This window comes from Trichechus manatus, unplaced genomic scaffold (assembly GCF_000243295.1).
Source record: "Trichechus manatus latirostris isolate Lorelei unplaced genomic scaffold, TriManLat1.0 scaffold00019, whole genome shotgun sequence".
NCBI classification, from domain to species: Eukaryota; Metazoa; Chordata; class Mammalia; order Sirenia; family Trichechidae; genus Trichechus; species Trichechus manatus.
The window spans coordinates 11,099,738-11,120,916 of NW_004443955.1; the positions used below are offsets into that span (position 1 = coordinate 11,099,738).

Here is a 21,179-nt window from a genome sequence, read left to right on the forward strand (position 1 = left end):
ATGTGATGCTGAATTTTATTGGCTAGAATTTTTGCATCTATATTCATGAGAGATATTGGCCTGTAATTTTCTTTTTTGTGGCATCTTTGCCTGGTTTTGGTATCAGGGTTATGCTGGCTTGATAGAATGAATTCAGAAATATCACTTCCTTTTCTATGTTTTGGAATAGTTTGAGTAATACTGGTGTAGGCTATTCTCTGAATGTTTGGTAGAATTCTCCAGTGAAGCCATGTGGGCCAGGGCTTTTTTTTTTTTTTTTTTTTTAATTACTTTTTAAATTGCTTCTCTTGTTATGGGTCTGTTCAGATTTTCAACATCATTTTGTGTTAGTTTGGGTAGGTAGTGTGTTTCTAGAAATTTGTCCATTTCTCCTAGGTTTTCAAATTTGTTGGAGTATAGTTTTCATAATACTCTGTTATTATCCTTTTTATTTTAGTTGGGTCTGTTGTAATGTGCCCCATTTCATTTCTTATTTGGGTTATTTGCATCCTCTCCTGTTTTTCTTTTGTCAGTTTGGTCAGTAGTTTTTTGATTTGTTGATCCTTTCAAAGAACCAACTTGTGGTTTTGTTGATTCTTTCTATCTCAATTTCATCTATTTCTGCTCTGATCTTTATTATTTCCTTTCTTCTGGTGGCTATGGGCTCGTTTTGCTGTTCTCTTTCTGTTTGTTCAAGTTGTGTAGCTAATGTTTTGATTTTGTCCTTTTCTTCTTTTTTGATGTGTGTATGTATGGTTGTAAATTGACCTCTGAGCACTGCCTTTGCTGTGTCCAAACTGTTTTGGTATGATGTGTTTTGATTCTCATTTTATTCTAGGAATTTTCAGTTCCATCTCTGATTTCTTCTGTTATCCAGTGGTTTGTAAGCAGGGTGTTATTCAGTTTCCATGCTCTTCCTATTGTTAGTTTCTACTTTGATGGCATTATGGTCAGAGAAGATACTTTCTATTATCTCAGTGTTTTGGATTTTGTTAAGAGTTACTCTGTGGCCTACGATGTGGTCTACTCTGGAGAACATTCCATGTGCCTTAGAAAAGAATGTATACTTTGCATCTGTTGAGTGGAGTGTTCTATATATGTCTATGAGGTCAAGATGGCTGATCATGTCCTTCAGATCTTCTGTATCTTTGTTGAGTTTCTTTCTAGATGTTCTATCCTTTACTGAGAGTGGTGTGTTGAAGTCTCCTACTATTATTCTGGAACTGTCAATTTCTCTTTTCAGTGCTGTTGGAGTTTGTTTTATATATTTTGGAGCCCTGTCACTGGGTGCCTAGCTATTTATTATGGTTATGTCTTTATGATGGATTGTCCCTTTAATCATTGTGTAGTGCCCTTCTTTGTCTTTTATGGTGGATTTTGTTTTAAAGTCTATTTTATCTGAGATTAGTATTGCCACTCCTGTTCTTTTTTGGTAGCTGTTTGCTTGATATATTTTTTCCACCCTTTGATTTTTAATAAATTTATGTCTTTGTTTCTAAGGTGTGTCTCTTGCAGACAGCATGTTGATGGATCCTGGTTTTCTTTAAGCCGTTCTGTCACTCTGTGTGTTTATGGGTTAATTTAGACCATTTATGTTCAGTGTAATAATTGATAGGTATGAGTTTATTTCTGTCATTTTGTAGTGATTGTTTTTTGTTGTGCAGACATTTTCTTTGTTCCTTTTACCCTCTTGTGCTGAATTCTTTTTCTCAAAGCCTTTTGTATGCTGTTTAGGGTCAGATCCATAAATGCACAATTCAGAAGTGAGGCCAGGAGTTCAGACACTACTTTATTCAATAGCTCTTTTACATTCTGTCCTCTCTCTGATTTCCCTGATACTTTTTCCTTCCCTTGAGTCCCTTTTTTCAGTCAGTTCTTGGACCAGAAAGCTGGGGCTTTAGCTTCCCCCTCTGCCAGGCACTTTCCATGACTACATCTGTATCAGAGACCAAGCATCAGGAGATCAGAGAGAAAGTAAATGCAATGGGGTCCACCCCATGCTCTTAGGATCAGAGCTTCTCTCTGGCCAGAGAGAAAGATTCATCTCCCTCAGAGTTTTGGGTGCGTATTCAGTCTCTGCCACCTCTGTGCCACTGTGGGAATGCCTGGGGGCTGGGACGAAGAGAACTGCAAAAAAGAGGAAAACAAAAACAAAAACAGGATTTCCCCTACTCTTCCTGAAACTTAGGAGTTATGTTTCTGGCTCTTTGGGCAGAAAGCCAGAATTTCTCTTTAAGCTCTTCTGTCTGCATCTGGTGCATACTTCCTAGTCTGGGGTTTCTTTTGTGTCCAAGCCATGCAATACTGGAGCATAAAATTATGGAAAATGCACTTCTGGTTTAGTGGCACTTAGAAATCTGGTTTCCTTTTGCAATCCACTTGTTACCAGTTACTTTTCAGAGTCCTCAGATAGCTCCTCTGTGCATTCTCTCTGGGGTTTATGTTTACATGCAGTGAGAGAGAGAAAGTGGAGTGTGCTTACTCCATTTTGCCTGGAACCAACTTCTTTTTAAAGTGCCTTACCCCATTCTAAGAAGCCCTGGTGGCACAGCACTGGTTGCTAACCAAAAGGCCAGCATTCAATCCCATCAGCCACTCTGTGGGAGAAAGATGTGGCAGTCTGCTTCCATAAAGATTACAGCCTTGGAAACCCTATGGGGCAGTTCTTCTGTACTATAGGGTCGCTATGAGTCAGAATTGACTCAGTGGCAACAGATTTGGTTTTTGTTTTTTTACCTCATTCTGAATTAGACAAAATCACAACATCATCACTGTCCTCACCATAGCCAATTTTAGATATGATAAATTTCCATTTCCCGCAGTGCATTGAATTTTCTTTCCCTCAACTATTAGTAAAGACAAAAAAGGAAACATTATTGGCATATTTTAAATCCAATATTTTTAAATAGAGTATATTCCTAATAAGATGCTTATGATAAATGATCTTATAGATTGATCTCAATTTTGTGTTCAAGCACTAAAAATATAATCTTATTCTATTTGGATTTTCCATATTGTGTTTTGGTTACTAATTACAAAGTTACAGTAAGAGTTAGGTTCTGGAGAGAGGTTAAAAAGCTAAAGGAATAATTGAAGTGTTATATTACAAGTAGATCGTTACACCAAGACATGAGAATAATAAAAATGCTCAGGAGGAGGAAGGAGAAAACACAGACCTTTGAAAAATAAATTTTGGCCTCTTGGAAAAGATACTTGTTTATAAAACTTTCTTTCCCCAGTAACCTGCTAAAATGAGCAAAAAGAATAGGGGCAGGGTAACTTTATTTGTGCTGACGTGACACAACTCATTCAACAAAACATGAAGACTATTGGCCATCTGCATCATGGATTAAATGTACTATGCACCAAAGTGGAAGAACTCCTGGGAGTTGACCCCCAACTTTTCACCTGATGGATACAATGCAGTTAGTATGACTATGAGAATTCCCACTAGTTTCTCCCGATCCGGAGGAGCAAGGGCCAGAAGTGTTGACAACTTTGGTAGGACAGTACTTGGTTCAGAATCAGTTCTACAGCAAAAGTTGCTCAGGACCATCAGAATCAAAGTGGAACTTGCCATCCAAAGAGGAAGTAAGTGGAGGAGAAACAGGTCAGCCAACCCAGCCATCCAGCCATCCTAGCTCTTGTGTGAAAAATGAAGAGCAGGAGAGCAAAAGTAGAAGTAGTAGTCTGTGGATCAGGTAAATGATGATGATGATTAGAACAAGGTGACAGTAATAGAGATGAAAAGAGTGGAGGTATTTGGGATGTATTTTGAAGATGGAACTGATGGGATTTGTTCATGGCTTAGGTGTGAGGGGAGAAGGATCATCACCATACTCGAGTAAGTTTTTTTCTTAAGAAAGCCAGGGTGGTTTTGCATTAAAAAGTATAAGAATCGTCATTCATTACATTCAACAATGCTGAAAGGCATTGGATAAAATTTAACAGTATTGTACATTCTTGTGGCATGAAGAGACAGAGATTTTCTTTATCATAAAGACATTTATTAGAAAACAGGAATAAATGTCTCAATATAGTTGGGAAGTGATGAATATACCTACTCTTTCTACTGTTCCTTAAAATTGTTCTGGAAGTACAAATATTTGAAAGAAAGAGATAAAAACTATCACTATTTTATGATGTTAAGATGTCTAGAAATCCAATAGAATCAAACAGAGAAAAATTGGAAGTAATAAGAGAGTTAAGTAAGGTAAGAGAGTTGAGTAAGCTCAAAATGCAAAGATCGAATTTCTTTCATATATATTAGCAATAACCTGTTAGAAAATACAATGGAATAAAACATTTCAGAAGCAACAACAATGAAACAAAATATCTAGGGATAAATTTAATAAGAAATGTGTAATATTTACATGAAGTATATCATTAAATGTTATCAAAGGCTATAAAAGATTTGTTTAAATTAAGATTTTATACCACATTCTTAAAGTTGAAAGAATCAATATTGTGACGATAATCTCTTCCAGTTTATCTGTAAATCTAATGTAATTCCAACTAAATCCCACTGGGATCATTTGGGGGTACATGACATTAAGCCTAATGTTCATGTGAAATCATAGATGTATAAGCATAGTTTATGTCATTATTTGCCCTTCTTGAGGCTAAACCTGATTTAAATTCTTTTAGCATAAATGATGAGACAAATTTCTGGATACCCAGGGACCTGTGAAAGGGTCATCCTAATTCTCTTTCATTCCCTACACAAAAATATCATTATATAACATTGAGGAAGTTACCATACTGGTTTCAGCTTATGAACTGAAGACTGAACTCAAGCCACCTCCCACCTTCACCCCAAAGCTTTCTGTGTGATCTAGGCAGAGGATTTTGTCTGCAGTCGAGGATCCTGCTTCAAAGGGAGATGGTGCTCTGTTTATAATGGTTCTTAGTAGAAAAGATTGACAGTGATGATATCCAATTATAACTCATTTCAGGTAGGTTTAATGAATGGGTCTATTTATTTATTTATTTGTTTCTTTGTTTTGTATGTGTCTTTCAGTAGTAGCCTGCTGGTACAATTTTTAGATAAAAATTTCTTATAAGAACTTTGTAAACATCACATATTACATTTATTGCAATAATGTAAAATTTGTTTTTCTGAGAAAAGTGTGCACAGATCTTGAGCTGGCTTACTTCATTACAATTAACAGTCAGAGTTTGCCTTTTCCATCTTTTTCCCAAGTGAAGGAGGGTATCATTAAATTTGAGGTGCATGTCAAGGGAGTGTTTCAGGCCATAAAGGGAATTTGACCAATGGACTTGTGGAACAAATTTTAAAAAATTAAGTTTCCAATTAGGGGATGGTGGTTAGTGGCAGTAATGGGATTATCTGGATTAAACAAGATTGGCCATAAATTGACATTTGCTGAACTCGAGAGAGAGTACATGGGAGTTCATTATGCTATTCTCTCTACTTTTGAATGTTTTCAATGTTTGTCATGGATTGAATTGTGTCCCCCAAAAATGTGTGTATCAATTTGGCTAGGTGATGATTCCCAGTGTTGTGTGGTTGTCCTCTGTTCTGTGATTGTAATTTTACATTAAAGAGGATTAGGGTGGGATTGTAACACCACCCTTACGCAGGTCACATCCCTGATCCAATGTAAAGGGAATTTCCCTAGGGTATGGCCTACACCACCTTTTACCTTACAAGAGATAAAAGGAAAGGGAAGCAAGCAGAGAATGGGGAACCTCATACCACCAAGAAAACAGTACCGGTAGCAGAGCACATCCTTTGGACCTGAGGTTCCTGCACAGGGAAGCTCCCAGACCAAAGGAAGATTGATGACATGGACCTTCCTCCAGAGCTGACAGAGAAAGCCTTCCCCTGGAGCTGATGCCCTGAATTTGGACTTGAAGCCTTCCCTTGGAGCTGATGCCCTGAATTTGGACTTGTAGCCTACTGTACTGTGAGGGAATAAATTTCTCTTTGTTAAAGCCGTCCGCTTGTGGTATTCCTGTTAGAGTAGCACTAGATGACTAAGACAGTCTCTAATGAAAAGTTTTAAAAATCAAAGATTAGCAAACAAAGCAATCTTGTTCTGAGAAAATAAGATAAAAACTGAAACAAACCAAAAGAAACAAGGTTCAAGGGAGAGATATCCAGAAATACAAATCTAATCTATAGTCAAAACACTGTGAGAAGAACCTACTCCTTTCATCCCCAAAGCACTCTGCTGAGATCTGGAGGTTGGCTAGTGACCCTAGAAGCAGACAGTACACGCAGGCCCACTTCCCTGGCTGTGTTACTGTGGGATATCTGCACCTGGTCCACATCAAGCCCTGCTTGATACCTTGACCATGGTGAGCCTGGGTTCCGCTGGACTCCTGCTGACTCCCCAGAAGGGACTCCTGAAAACCCTCAGGGAAGTGAAGAGAGTCTATGACCCAGCTCCTCTTCTCTGGGTGGCATTCCCCCAACAGTGGCCATCCTGCCCCAGCACTACACAGCTAGGTGTGCATGCACTTGCTACTTAGTTTACTTAAAAACTAAACAGTAGTGAAACTACAAAGAAAAGCGAGAATGGGAGGCAGAGAGATATGCCTGGGGAGGGGTACACAGGAGGCTTTAAAGGTATTGGTAATGTTATATTTCTTAGCACAGTTTTAAACGTTTATTCATTAAACAAGACATAAATGTTTTGACCAATCTTTGCAACAAATGATACATATCACAATAATTTTTTAAAATTGAAAAATAGTGCTATTTATGAATGAAGCACTATAGGTCAAATACAGACCTAGATGAGGATAAAGTATATGAGAAATGAGGATTTCAAATCTGTGAGGAGAGAGTGAAATATTCAATAAATGACACTGGAAAGTTGACTGTCCATTTGGAGGGAACATGTGAAATTCCATATTTTACAATAATACAAAAATTAATTATATATGGATAAAAGATACTTTTTAAAAAAACCATCAAAGTAGTAAGAGAAAATGTAGGAGAATCTCTTTATTACCTTGGGGAAACTCCCTTCTTTGCATAACATTAATGCCAAAATTCTTAAAGAACAAGACTGGTAGATTTGACTTCTCCGAAAGTAAAATCTTACAACAGCAAAAAATAGTATCAAAACAGATAAAACACAAATAAATAAACTTGTAAAAAGTATTTTTCATGTATGTATTAGAAAATGAGTTAATTTACTTTACAAATTAATTACCCCTCCCCCAAAAAAAGAAACAGTAGAAAATGAACAAAGGTTACAAGTAGGCAATTAATAAATACGAAATATAAATAATCATTAAACATGTAAAATAAATTCAACTTAACTAATTATAGCAATGCAAATTTTTTAAAATATTTCCTTTTCTATATAACCCACAAAACAATTTAATCCCAGGGACATCTAGCTCAATTGACATAACATAGTTTACAAAGAAAATGTTCTACATCATACTTCGGTGAGTGGCATCTGGGGTCTTAAAAGCTTGCGAACAGCCATCTAAGATACGTCTACTGGTCCCACCCCATCTGGAGTAAGGAAGAATGAAGAAAACCAAAGACACAAGGGAAAGATTAGTCCAAAGAACCAATGGACCACAACTACCACAGCCTCCACCAGACTAAGTCTAGCACAAGTAGATGGTGCCTGGCTACCACCACCAACTGCTCTGACAGGGATCACAATAGAGGGTCCTCGACAGAGCGGGATCAAAATGTAGAACAAAATTCAAACTCACACACAAACACGAAAACTAGACGTACTGGTCTGACAGAGAGGGAGAAACCCTGAGTGTATGGCCCACAGATACTCTTTTAACTCAGTACTGAAGTCACTCCTGAGGTTTACCCTTCAGCCAAAGATCAGACAGGCCTATAAAACAAGCAATAACACATGTAGTTCAACCATGTATACAAGACTGAATGGGCACACCAGCACAGGGGCAAGGACAAGAAGACAGGAGGGGACAGGAAAGCTGGAAGAATAGAAATGGGAAACCCAAGGTCGAGAAGGGAAGAGTGTTGACATGTCATGAGGTTGGCAACCAATGTCACAAAACAATATGTGTGTTAATTGTTTAATGAGAAACTAATTTGCTCTGTAAACTTTCACCTAAAGCACAATTAAAAAAAAAAAAAAACTAAAAATAAAAATTTAAAAAGAAAAAAAAAAAGTAACAGTTTATCCCATGAATTACCTTTAGTGTTTCATGGTAAGATGAGAATTTAGATGCAGAAACTTATTTTCTTTTTTTTGTGTTTGTGTCTTTGACAACTGTTCAGTAAAGTACCTGTGGTGTAACTCAGAGTCAAAATGATGTCATTTTTTTTAAAAATCTGATTTGTAGGACTGCCTGTTAATATCAGTAAATCTAGCCTGTAGTTTAGAACAAAGGCAATCAGTGGAGTTGTAAAGAGATAGTGATCTGATGTTACTTAGATTTTCCTAGATACTTTTATTATCTAGTGTTTTAGTAGTATTTTGTTTCCTATTGGTTCATAAAAGACATCAGAGTTTGAAAGAAAAGACTTATTTCTAATAAATGGTACATTATATGCTTGAAGATGATTTATAAAGAAGCTATCATTTTACCTAGTTTGGGGAAATAACTTTTAAGTATATCATCAGAAGATAAAGTTATTACTAAGTTTTAAGAAAATATTTAAATGTGTAATTTTTAATTTTTTTAGTAAAGATGGGGATGATAAGAAGAGACCTGTGATCATACATCGAGCCATTTTGGGATCAGTGGAAAGAATGATAGCTATTCTCTCAGAAAACTATGGGGGGAAATGGTAAGTGACATGGAAAAGAAAAGCTATATGTCTATTATTCTTATTTTATTTTATTTTATTTTTGGTGAAAATGGAAACCCTGGTGGCATAGTGGTTAAGAGCTACGTCTGCTAACCAAAAGGTCGGCAGTTCGAAGCCACCAGGCCCTCCTTGGAAACTCTATGGGGCAGATCTGCTCTGTCCTATAGGGTTGCTATGAGTCGGAATCGACTTGACAGCAGTGGGTTTTTTTTTTTTAATGGGTTTGGTGAAAATATGCACAGCAAAACTCACTCCCATTCCTCATTTTGATCAGTAATGTTGATTAGGTTCTTCATATTATATCACCATTCTCGTTATGTCTGTTCTAGTTGTTTCACTTCTATTTAGTTAGTCTCCCTATCTTCCCAACCTTCTCATCTGTGCTTTAAAATAGCTGTTGGTCTTATATAGATAATTAAAAAAAAAAAAAAGCAAACATAATACTCAAAGGTGGCAATCTTTACTTTTCAGAATAAACTATTACTTAGTGTAAAGCTGACTTCGGGGGTAGTTTCAATTCAAGGTTTGAAGCATAACTCAAGGCCTTAGTCTCAGGAACTCCTCTAGCCTCAGTAGGTCCATCTGGATTCTTTAAGAATTTGAAGTTCTGTCCCACATGGTTCTGCCTTTTTATCAGGATTCATCTACTGTATTCCTGATTAGAATGCTCAGTAGGGGTAGCCGGGCACCATCCAGTTCTTCTGGTCTCAAGGTGGAGGAGGCAGTGGTTTATGTAGACAGTTAGGCCTGTAGTCCAGTTCCTTCTCTGATTCTTGGGCTTCCTTCTTCCTTTTTTGTTCCAGACAAATAAAGACCAATAGTTGTATCTTAGATGGCTGCTCGTAAGCTTTTAAGACCCCAGATACTACCCACCACACTAGGAGGTAGAATATAAACTTTAATAAATATGTTATGCCACAGGGATCACAATAGAGGGTCCCAGACAGAGCAGGAGAAAAATGTAGAACAAAATTCTAAATCACAAGAAAAAGACCAGACTTGCTGGTTTGACCAAGACTGGAAAAATCCCAAGAGTATGGCCTCTGGACACCCTTATAGCTCAGTACTGAAGTCAGTTCTGAGGTTCACCCTTCAGCCAAAGATTAGACAGGCCCATAAAACAAAATGAGTCTAAATAGGCATACCAGCCCAGGGGCAAGGACGAGAGAAGGCAGGAGGGGACAGGAAAGTTGGTAATGGGGAACTCAAGGTCGAGAAGGGGAGAGTGTTGATGTGTTGTTGGGTTGGCAACCAGTGTCACAAAACAATATGTGTATTAATTGTTTAATAAGAAATTAGTTTGCTCTGTAAACCTTCATCTAAGGTACAATAAAAACATTAAAAAACAATGTTATACCAATTGACTGGATTGTACCATAAGACCACAACCCTAAGCCCTCAAACCAAGAGAACTAATCCGATGAGGTGATTGGTTATGTCTAATTAGTATCAGTATCTGTAGCTCCCCTCCTTTTTTTGGTTTTTGTTATTGTTGCAAAACCAAATACAACCTCAAATGACCACTGTCATGGATTGCATTATGTTCCCCCAAAAATGTGTGTGTCAGTTTGGCTGGGCCATGATTCCTGGTATTGTGTGATTTTCTTATATGTTGTAAATCCTGCCTCTATGATGTTAATGAGAGAGGATGGGTGGCAGTTGTGTTAGTAACGCAGGACTCAGACTACAAGATTGGATTGTGCCCTGAGACAATCTCTTGAGATATAAAAGAGAGAAGTGAGCAGAGAGACAGGGGGACCTCATACCACCAAGAAAGCAGTGCCAGGAGCAGAGAGTGTCCTTTGAACCTGGGGTCCCTGCATGGAGAAACTCCTAGTCCAGGGGAACACTGATGAGAAGGCCAACAGAGAGAGAAAGGCTTGCCTTGGAGCTGACGCCTTGAATTTGGACTTTTAGCCCACTTACTATGAAGAAATAAATTTCTCTTTGTTAAAGGCATCCACTTGTGGTATTTCTGTTATAGCAGCACTAGATGACTAAGACAACCACCAAACACATGAAAAGATTCTCAGCATCATAGACCGTCAGAGAGATGCAAATCAAAACCACAATGAGATACCATTTCACTCCCACTAGGATGGCTAAGATTAAAAAAAAAAAAACAAAACAGAAAATAACAAATGTTGGCAGGGATGTGGGGAAATTGGAACCCTCATCCATTGCTGCTAGAATGCAAAATGGCATGGCCATGTGGAAAACAGTGTGGTGGTTCCTCAAAAAACTAAAAATAGAACTACCATATGACCCACAATTCCATTCCTAGGAATATACCCAAAAGACTTGAAAGCAGGGATTCAAACAGAGACTTGTACACCAATGTTCATTGCAGCGCTATTCACAATACCCAAAAGGTGGAAACAACCTAAATGCCCATCAACAGATGAATGGATAAGCAAAGTATGGTACATACATATGGTGGAATAATAGTCAGCCAGAAGGAGAAATGAAGTCTTGATACATGCTACAGTATGGATAGCGCTTGAAGACATTATGCTGAGCGAAGTATGCCAGTCACAAAAGGATGAATATTGTATGACCTCACGTATATAAAAAGACAAGAAAAAGCAAATGTATAGAGACCAAAGTTTACTAGCGGTTACCAGGGGTAGGAGGGAAAGGGAAAAGGGGGGTTAATGGTGATGGAAAAATCTCGTTGATTAAGGGTAGGGTTGCACGGCCAATATTGTCGTTGCTGTCAATAAGTAGACATATGTAAAAAGTTGAATTGGAAAAGTTGTGTGATAGTTAATATTTATAACAACGACAAAAAAGAAAAAAAAAGCTGCTGAGGCTGCGTATGTACAACCAAACAATTCATGGGATTTGGTTTCTTGGTTTGGTGGTTTAGGGTCATGGTTTCATGGAATATCCCAGTTGATTGGCCTAATAACATGTTTAGTGCTTCTGTTCTACCTCTTAGTTCGATGTGTAGTGCTTGAGGTCTTAAAAGCTTACAAGTGGCCATTCAAGGCACAACAGTTGCTCTCTATTTGCTGTATATATTCTCAACAACAACAAAATAAATAACATTATTTAAAGAACATATATAACCTAGCATTTGCCCAGTAATCCCTTTTCTATATGTACACCTTATTGAAATCAGTTACATCAGTCATGCTGTGGAAACTTTACCCATATTCAGTGCCACCTTTCCCATTTCTATAAGCCAAAAGTGACTACTACTTAGAGAGTACTTCTCCCTCTTTTCCCCCTCCTGCCCACCCCTGGCAACCACTAAGGAACATTAGTTTCTGTATATTTACCTATTCATTTTATTTCATAAAGTGAGAACACACAATACTTGTTTTTGGTTTTTTTTTTTGGTGATTGACATAGTTCACTCAACATAATGTCTCCCAAGTTCATCCACATTGTAAGATGTTTTAGAAACTCATTTTCCTTTATGACTGAGTAGTATTCCATTGCATATGTTGTTGTTAGGTGCCGTCGAGTGGGTTCCGACTCATAGCGACCCTGTGTACTACAGAACAAAACACTGCCCGGTCCTGCGCCATGCTCACAATCATTGTTATGCTTGAGCCCATTGTTACAGCCACTGTGTCAGTCCATCCCGTTGAGGGTCTTCCTCTTTTTTACTGACCCTCTACCAAGCGTGATGTCCTTCTGCAGGGATTGATCCCTCCTGACAACATGTCCAAAGTATGTAAGACGTAGTCTCCCCATCCTTGCTTCTAAGGAACATTCTGGTTGTACTTCTTCCAAGACAGATTTGGTTGTTCTTTTGGCAGCCCATGGTATATTCAACATTCTACACCAATACGACAATTCAAAGGTGTCAATTCTTCTTCGGTCTTCCTTATTCATTGCCCAGCTTTTGCATGCATATGATGCGATTGAAAATACCGTGGCTTGGGTCAGGCGCATGTTAGCCTTCAAGGTAACATCTTTGCTTTTCAGCACTTTAAAAAGGTCTTTTGCAGCAGATTTGCCCAATGCAATGCGTCTTTTGATTTCTTGACTGCTGCTTCCATGGGTGTTGATTGTAGAGCCAAGTAAAATGAAATCCTTGACAACTTCAATCTTTTCTCCGTTGATCATGATGTTGCTTATTGGTCCAGTTGTGAGGATTTTTGTTTTCCTTATGTTGAGGTGTAGTCCATACAAAGGCTGTAGTCTTTGATCTTCATCAGAAAGTGCTTCAAGTCCTCTTCACTTTTGGCAAGCAAGGTTGTGTCATCTGCATAACGCAGATTGTTAGTCTTCCTCCAATCCTGATGCCCTGTTCTTCTTCATATAGACCAGCTTCTCAGATTATCTGCTCAGCATACAGATTGAATAGGTATGGTGAAAGGATACAACCCTGATGCACACCTTTCCTGATTTTAAACCACACAGTATCCCCTTGTTCTGTTCAAACAACTGCCTCTTGATATGTGTATAGGTTCCTCATGAGCACAGTTAAGTATTCTGGAATTACCATTCTTTGCAGTGTTATTCAGAATTTGTTATGATCCACAGTTGAATTCCTTTGCATAGTCAATAAAACACAGGTAAACATTTTTCTGGTATTCTCTACTTTCAGCCAGGATCCATCTGACATCAGCAATGATATCCCTGGTTCCACGTCTTCTGCATCTGGCCTGAATTTCTGGCAGTTCCCTGCCAATATACTGCTGCAGCTGCTTTTGAATGATCTTCAGCAAAATTTTACTTGCATGTGATATTAATGAAAGTGTTTGATAATTTCTGCATTCATTTGGATCACCTTTCTTGGGAATAGGCATGAGTATGGATCTCTTCCGGTCGGTTGGCCAGGTAGCTGTCTTCCAAATTTCTTGGCATAGACGAGTGAACACTTCCAGTGCTGCATCCACTTGTTGAAACATCTCAATTGATATTCCATCAATTCCTGGAGCCTTGTTTGTTGTCAATGCCTTCAGTGCAGCTTGGACGTCTTCCTTCAGTACCATCAGTTCCTGATCATATGCTACCTCTTGAAATGGTTGAACGTCGACCAGTTCTTTTTGGTATAATGACTGTGTATTCCTTCCATCTTCTTTTGATGCTTCCTGCATCGTTGAATATTTTCCCCATAGAATTATTTTCTATTGCAACTTGAGGCTTGAATTTTTTCTTCAGTTCTTTCGGCTTGAGAAATGCCAAGCGTGTTCTTCCCTTTTGGTTTTCTGCCTCCAGCTCTTTGCACGTGTCATTATAATACTTTACTTTGTCTTCTCAAGCCACCCTTTGAAATCTTCTGTTCAGTTCTTTTACTTCATCATTTCTTCCTTTTGCTTTAGCTACTCGACGTTCAAGAGCAAGTTTGAGTCTCTTCTGACATCAATTTTGATCTTTTCTTTCTTTCCTGAAAATTGAAAAAACCATTGTATATACGTACCACATGTTACTTATCCATTCATCCGTTGATAGACACTTAGGCTGTTTCCATCTTTTGGCTATTGTGAATAGTGCTGCAATGACCAATAGGTGTGCGTATGTCTGTTCCTGTCACTTTTATTAGGTCCTTAGGCTATATACCTAGGAATGGGATTGCTAGGTATTATGGCAGCTCTACCTCTAGTTTTTTGAAGAAACACCAGACCGTTTTCCACAAAGGTGGTACCATTTTGCATTCCCACTAGTAATGGATGAGGGTTCCAGTTTCTCCACATCCCCCCCAACACTAGTTATTTTCTGTTTTTTGTTTTTTTTTTTTGTCTTAGCCATCCTAGTGGGAGTGAAATAGTATCTCATTGTTGTTTTGATTTACATTTCTCTGATAGATAATGATGTTGAGTATCTTTTTATTTATCATTTGACTACTTGAATATCCTCTTCGGTGAAATTTCTGTTCACATCCATTGCCCAGTTTTTGATTGGGTTGTCTTTTTGTTGTCAAATTGTAAGTTTTCTATATATTTTAAATATTTGACCCTTATCAGTTATAAGATTTTTTTTCCCACTCTGTAGGTTTTCTCTTTACTCTTTTGATAGTGCTTTGATGAACATAAGTATTTAACTTTTATGAGATGTTTCGGGAACCCATTTTGTTTTCTGTTGCCCATGCATTCGTTGTTGTGTTTGATAATCTATTGAAAAAAATTAGGCCCCAAAGCTTTTCTCCTACATACACTTGTAAGAACTTTGCTTTTAGATTTAACATTTAGGTCTTTGATCTATTTTGAATTAGTGTTTGTCTATTTTTCTTAAAAATCATGTCTCAAAAGATAAAATTAGTAGGAAAAAATTAGAGGCTCCTGTCTTATAATTAGCAAGTATCCAAACAGTAAATAAACAATTCTTGTTGCATTTGTCATATCAGAAAATACAAGACAGTGGCATAATACTATACCACTTACCTTTTGGGGAACATAGTTATCTTTTCACCTATTTCAAGACCTTCAAAGATCTAGTTGTCTGAAAATATAAAGTCGACACTGCCAAGGTACCTCCTCTTGCTGTACTGCCTTCTTGTCTCCTTCAACTCATATTATTTGTCTCATAAGGATTCCCTGTGACCATGGACTTAGGAGTAACACATACAAACCTGGTTTACAAATGACCCTGAACGATATGCTGGTATAAACCCAAAGATGATGGTTACAACAGCACAGCCCCATTTAGGAATAACAGTGGGGAAAGGGAATGTCCTTGATTGCAGACTTTTTTTTTTTTTTTAATATGTTTTAGGTGAAAGTTAACAGTGCAAATTACTTTTTCGTTCAAAAATTTATGCACAAATTGTTTTGTGACATTGGTTGCAATCCCCACAATGTGTCAGCACTCTCCCTCTTTCCATTTCCACTGGTTCTCTGTGTCTGTCCGTCCAGTTTTCCTGTCCCTTCCTGTCTTCTCATCTTTGCTTTTGAGCAGGTGTTGCCCATTTAGTCACGTATACTTGATTGGACTAAGAAGCACGTTCCTCATGTGTGTGATTGTTTGTTTTGTAAGTCTGTCTCATCTTTGGCTGAAAGGTAGACTTTAGGAGTGGCATCAGTTCTAAGTTAGCAAGGTGCCCGGGGGCCATAGTCTTGGGGATTCCTTCAGTCTCTGTCAGACCAGTAAGTCTGGTCTTTTTTGTGTCTGTGTGAATTTGAGTTTTGTTCTACATTTTTCTCTTGCTGTGTCAGCGATCCTCTATTGTGATCCCTGTCAGAGCTGTTGGTGGTGGTAGCTGGGCACCATCTAGTTCTGGGCTCAGGCTAGTGGAGGCTGTGGTTCATGTGGTCCACTAGTCCTCTGGAGGGATATTTTCCTTGTGTCTTTTGAGAACAGAATTTTGAGTGCTACATCTTGTAGTCAGTCCTCTTTGCCTGGAAGGAAAAATGGCCAGAAACATGGAGTTACACTGATACATGTGTTCTGGTTACTGCTTTGGTCACAAGGTCAAAGATTTAGAAGTAATTTAAGATTGAAAAATAGATGACAAGTAGATTTGGAAAGAAGAATGTGGGTGATTGCTCAGAATGGTCATAAAGGTGGTATTGCCTATCAAAAGGCCCTCATTGTTGAGGAGGTTTTCAATATTCAGATACAAGATGACCCATTCTATTGTTATTGCCAGCCTCTTTCCTGCCTTACTCAGTGGACCATGAACAAAGTGGCCACTAGGGCAGAGATATAGGACGTGCATAGGTTCAACAACATGGACATCCCCTCACTAATTTCCATCTGGCAACACTTCATCTGAGGACTCAATTTGCCATCAGTAGTGGTCAATCCTGATCCCCTAATATGGTACCATAATCAAGGAGGACCAGCCAGCCATCTGGTGACAGGTCGATTACATTGGATCTCTTTCATCATGAAGGGCCACTGATTTGTCCTCACCAAAAAAGATACTTATTCTGGATTTTGCTTTGCTCTTGTTTCCTGTCATGCTTCTGTACCATGTACGCCTTATTCACCATCAGAAAGACACAATGCTTCTGACCATGGAAGTGATTTTGTAGCAAAGGAAGTAAGGCAGTGAGCCAACATGATGGGATTCCCCTCAGAAGCACTCAGAAGCAACTGGCCGTATTAGCAGTTATGGCACCAACTGGCAGATAACACATCTTGTGATTTGGAACATGCTGCAAACCAGCAACCACTTGTGACACTTTTGCCTCTCATCTCATTTTTAAGAAACCTACTGAGCACCTGATCGTGCAGCTTAGCTCTTCAGGATCTACTGCCCTGAAGTGGTGACTATTGCTAGGCACAGTCCCTGCAGCTCCCATTGTTGGCACTGGGCACTGGATGCTACTGCTGCCGGGGTCACTGTTCCATCATTCTCTGAAAGCTCCATGTCTCTCCAGCACCCTTGCTGGGACTGATTCTACATGGTGCCTCTTTCTGTGTGCCACCCTCTTTCAAATCAACATGTCTTGTTAGTATATCTGATTGGCAGAATTTAGATCACATGGATGCACTCCAGTATCCACATCTAGGAAGGCTGGGAAAGCAAATTTCTGAGCAGGAAACATACCACCGAAAATTCCCCCAAGCATAGTGTTCAAAAGGTCCTGGCCAACTAGGGTATGTGTATCCTTTATATTTTATTTGGGATCTTAGAGAAATATACTTGGGTTTCATAGAATTTCCTAAGCTAGTAAAGTTACACATAAGCAAAAAGCATAGTTATGAATATGTACGCTTTATAATTATGAGTTTAACATGTTTATATTTCTTTCAAGTTGATTCAGATTTAAAAGAAATGGGAAATAACATAGGTGAGAGATGGTTGTTTCTTGCGCCAGAGTGGTAGCGGTGAGAGTGGTAAAAAACTAACAATAAAGATGGAGTGGGAGACAGGAGATGGTGTAAATGCACTAAATGTGTCATCCTTCATTTTAGGGAGTTAATAATACTCTCCTCAGTTGATAAATCAGGAATTCACATACCTCTCAGTGTTATGGTGGAAGTCTCCTGAAGAACTGATAATAGAAATGGTTAAAATATGGTTCTCTTGGGAGAGTAGGACTGGGGGTGGGGTGAGGACAGAGCTCAGAAGGAAACATTTACTTTTCATTTTTATACAGTATGCTTCTGTTTTATCATTGTTATTATTTTGCTTTTGTAATTTAAGAACAAATGTATAAATATATACATTCTTAAAGTGCCATCTGGTAATAGTCTCCATTGCATTTCCTTCCAGCTTTAAGCTAAATACTCATTATGATGAAGAAGGCAAGCATTTCCTATTACAAACATTGCTTAGACCCATCTTCCTTCTTTATTTCTAATTAAACATTTAGTTATGAGATAATTGTAGATTCACATGCAGTTGTAAGAAATAAAACAGAAAGGTCCAGTGTACTCGTTACCCACTTTTCCCCCAGTAGTCACATCTTGTAAAACTGTATACAGTATCACAATCCACCAACCTTATTCAAATTTTACCAGTTTTACTTACACTCATTTGTGTGTGTATATATATTTAGTTCTAAAAATTTTATGACATGTATAGATTTGTGTAACCACCACCAGTCAAGATACCTGAAAGTCCTATCACTACAAGGGCCCCTCATGCTATCCTTTTATTACCACACATCCCCCGCCCCACCCTCGTCCCTAACTCCTGGCAATCATTAATCTTCTCTCTATCACTATAATTTTGTCATTTCAAGAATGTTACATAAATGAAATCATACAGTATGCAGCCTTTTGAGATTGCCTTTTTTCACTAAGCATAATTCCCTTGAGTTTCATCCAAGTTGCTGTGTGTACCAGTGGTTTGTTCCTTTTTATTGCTGAGCAGTATTCCAGGGAATGTATGTATTTATATATTTATTCTTAAGTCACCACAGTTTGTTAAACCTTCCACCTGTTGAAGGACATTTGGGGTATTTCTAGTTTTTGGCTATTAGAAGTAAAGCTGCTGGGAACATTTGTGGAAGGTTTTTGTGTGAAGTCTTCATTTCTCTGAGATGAATGCTCAGGAGTACAGTTGCTGGTTTTATGCTAAGTGCGGGTTTAGCTCTTCCATCTATCTGCCAATCCATTCTTCCCTCCCTTTTCCAATAAAAATTTGAAATTTCCCCCTTTATCTACCCTACTGTATTTTATCTTTCAATATAGTTTGGTTTTCTTCCCCATCACTCTACTGCAACTGCTCTCTTGTGGAGTCTTTAAGAAAAATCTTTTGTTATTTTTAATCATATAATAAGTGGTCATCATTAGATTTTGAAAATACATATTTTATATATTTTTTCAGGCCTTTCTGGCTGTCTCCTCGTCAGGTAATGGTCATCCCTGTGGGGCCAACTTGTGAAAAATACGCACTCCAGGTAAAAGCAGAGACATTTAAAGCATAGTACCTAATAATCTTGGCTTATATTCTATGGAGGTCATTGACTTGGAATGTCATTCATGCTTTAAAACACTGCATAACTGACACATTAATTTAACAACCCATGTGTTCAGTAATAGGGAGTAACACCTTTAGTCTGATTTGAGTGTCTGTGTAGCTGTATCATAACTATATTGTTTCTTAATGTTTTTGAAAAATTAGCGTTTTAAATATCTTATATTTAAATACTCTTTCTCACATGGCTCTATTAGGGTAGAATGTTTTATTATCTCTTGCTGGATAACAAATTACCACAAAACTTAGGAGCTTGAAACAACAAACATTACCTCACAGATTCTGTGAGTCAGGAATCTGGGAGCAGCTTTGCTGGTTGATTCTGGCTCAGGGTCTCTCATGAAGTTGTCAAGCTGTTGGACAGGGCTGCAGATGTCTGGGACTCACTCACATCATTGTTGGCAGGTCTTAGTTCCTCACTGGTTGTTGCCCAGATACTTCAGTTCTTCACAACATGGGCATCTCCATGGTCTGCTCAAGTATCTTCACAACTTGGCAGCTGGTTTACCACAGTTGAGAGACAGAAGCTGCAGTTTTTTATAACCTCATCCCAGAAGTGGCACATTCTCACTTCTTCTCTTTTCTATTGGTCACACAGACCAACTTTGTCCAATGTGGAGGGAACGGGGGAACTACACAGGGTGTGAATACCAGGAGGTGGGGAACACTGGAGTCATCTTGGAGGCTGACTACCACAAATAACGTAGTGATAAGTGTTTTATTTTCTTCTAGGTATCCAGTGAATTTTTTGAAGAAGGATTTATGGCCGATGTTGATTTAGATGATAGTTGTACACTAAATAAGAAAATACGAAATGCACAGCTGGCTCAGTATAATTTCATTTTGGGTAATTTAAGTTTCTACATATTTTTCCAAATGCCCTTTTTTTTTCACTGTAATTCCAAAATACTAACAAAATAAGGGATATTATATAACTTCTTGATTATCACAAGTTTATTTAATACTTACACACAAAAAAGAGTCTGTGGTGCCCTGGGTTAGCTGTTCCTAAGAACTCATTTTTATTTGCTAGAAGAAGGTTAGAAAGTTTCACAAGAATCCTGTTGTATAGTATTATTTGCAATAGTAAATAATAATATCTCAAACCAACAATGAAAAAAAAAAGATGTGAAAAGATCTCATCAATAGAATTATACTCCTTATGTTTCAGCTACATGTCAGCGCTGAGATATTTTCCCTTGTCTTCTTTTTGTTATATTAGATATCTTTGCCAGAGCCCTGGGGGTGCAGTCGTTAAGAGTTTAACTGCTAACCATAAGGTCAGCAGTTCAAATTGACTGGCCACTCCTTGGAAACCCTGTGGGGTGGTTCTACTCTGTCCTATAGGGTCTCTATGAGTCAGAATCGACTCAATGGCAATGGGTTTGGTTTTTTGGTTTTAGAAATCTTTGGAATTAAACTAATGAATGGAAAAGATTTCAAATTTAGAATGATCAAAAGAAGAGAATTTAGGTGAAAAAATAAATATTCTTGGGGCATAAAGAATAATAATTCAGCAGTGAGTAACAATGCAGAAACTAAAGTTTTGGCTTTAAAGATGATTCAGAAATCAAGAGAAACTGATGTTGATATGCCTTGTGGATATGGTATTGATATCTTCTGTAAGCTGAGAGATTCTGTAGAAGGAAAAATAAATATGCATAGAGTTGTCCTCATCAACAATTTTTCATTGATGTTTCTCTCTGTAGTAGATATTGTGGTGTTCCAATCAGGCTTCTTATGGTAAGTGACCGAACTTTCAAATTAGCTTAGACAGAAATGGAATTTTTTTTAGAAGGGTATTGGAGTATCTTATGAAATGAAAGGTAGAGTTAAAAACAAAACAAAACAAACAAAAAAAACATTAAAAGAACAACTGCAACCAGGAGCTCAACCCTTACCAGGACTGTTTCTCCCCGTTTCTAGTCCCTGTTTCTCCCTGGTTCTTTATGCTTGTCTTAAATATCTACTTTATTCTCCTTATCTGCTGACCAATTTCTTCCACATGGCAAGAAACATGGCTGCAGATTCCTGTATCATCTCACAGTACAGGTCACAACCCAGCCTGTTGCAGTCTCATCAATT

General features: G+C 38.0%; 1 protein-coding gene across 1 annotated transcript in view; it reads left to right on the top strand.

Moving 5' to 3' along the window:
- TARS3 (threonyl-tRNA synthetase 3) overlaps positions 1 to 21,179 on the top strand; it is a 102,489-nt gene that overhangs the window by 79,096 nt on the left and 2,214 nt on the right. Inside the window, exons 17-19 of the mRNA XM_004372640.3 lie at positions 8,639 to 8,743; positions 18,945 to 19,017; positions 19,827 to 19,941. Coding sequence (XP_004372697.1) covers positions 8,639 to 8,743; positions 18,945 to 19,017; positions 19,827 to 19,941 — 293 coding nt within the window. The remainder of the gene's footprint in view (positions 1 to 8,638; positions 8,744 to 18,944; positions 19,018 to 19,826; positions 19,942 to 21,179) is intronic.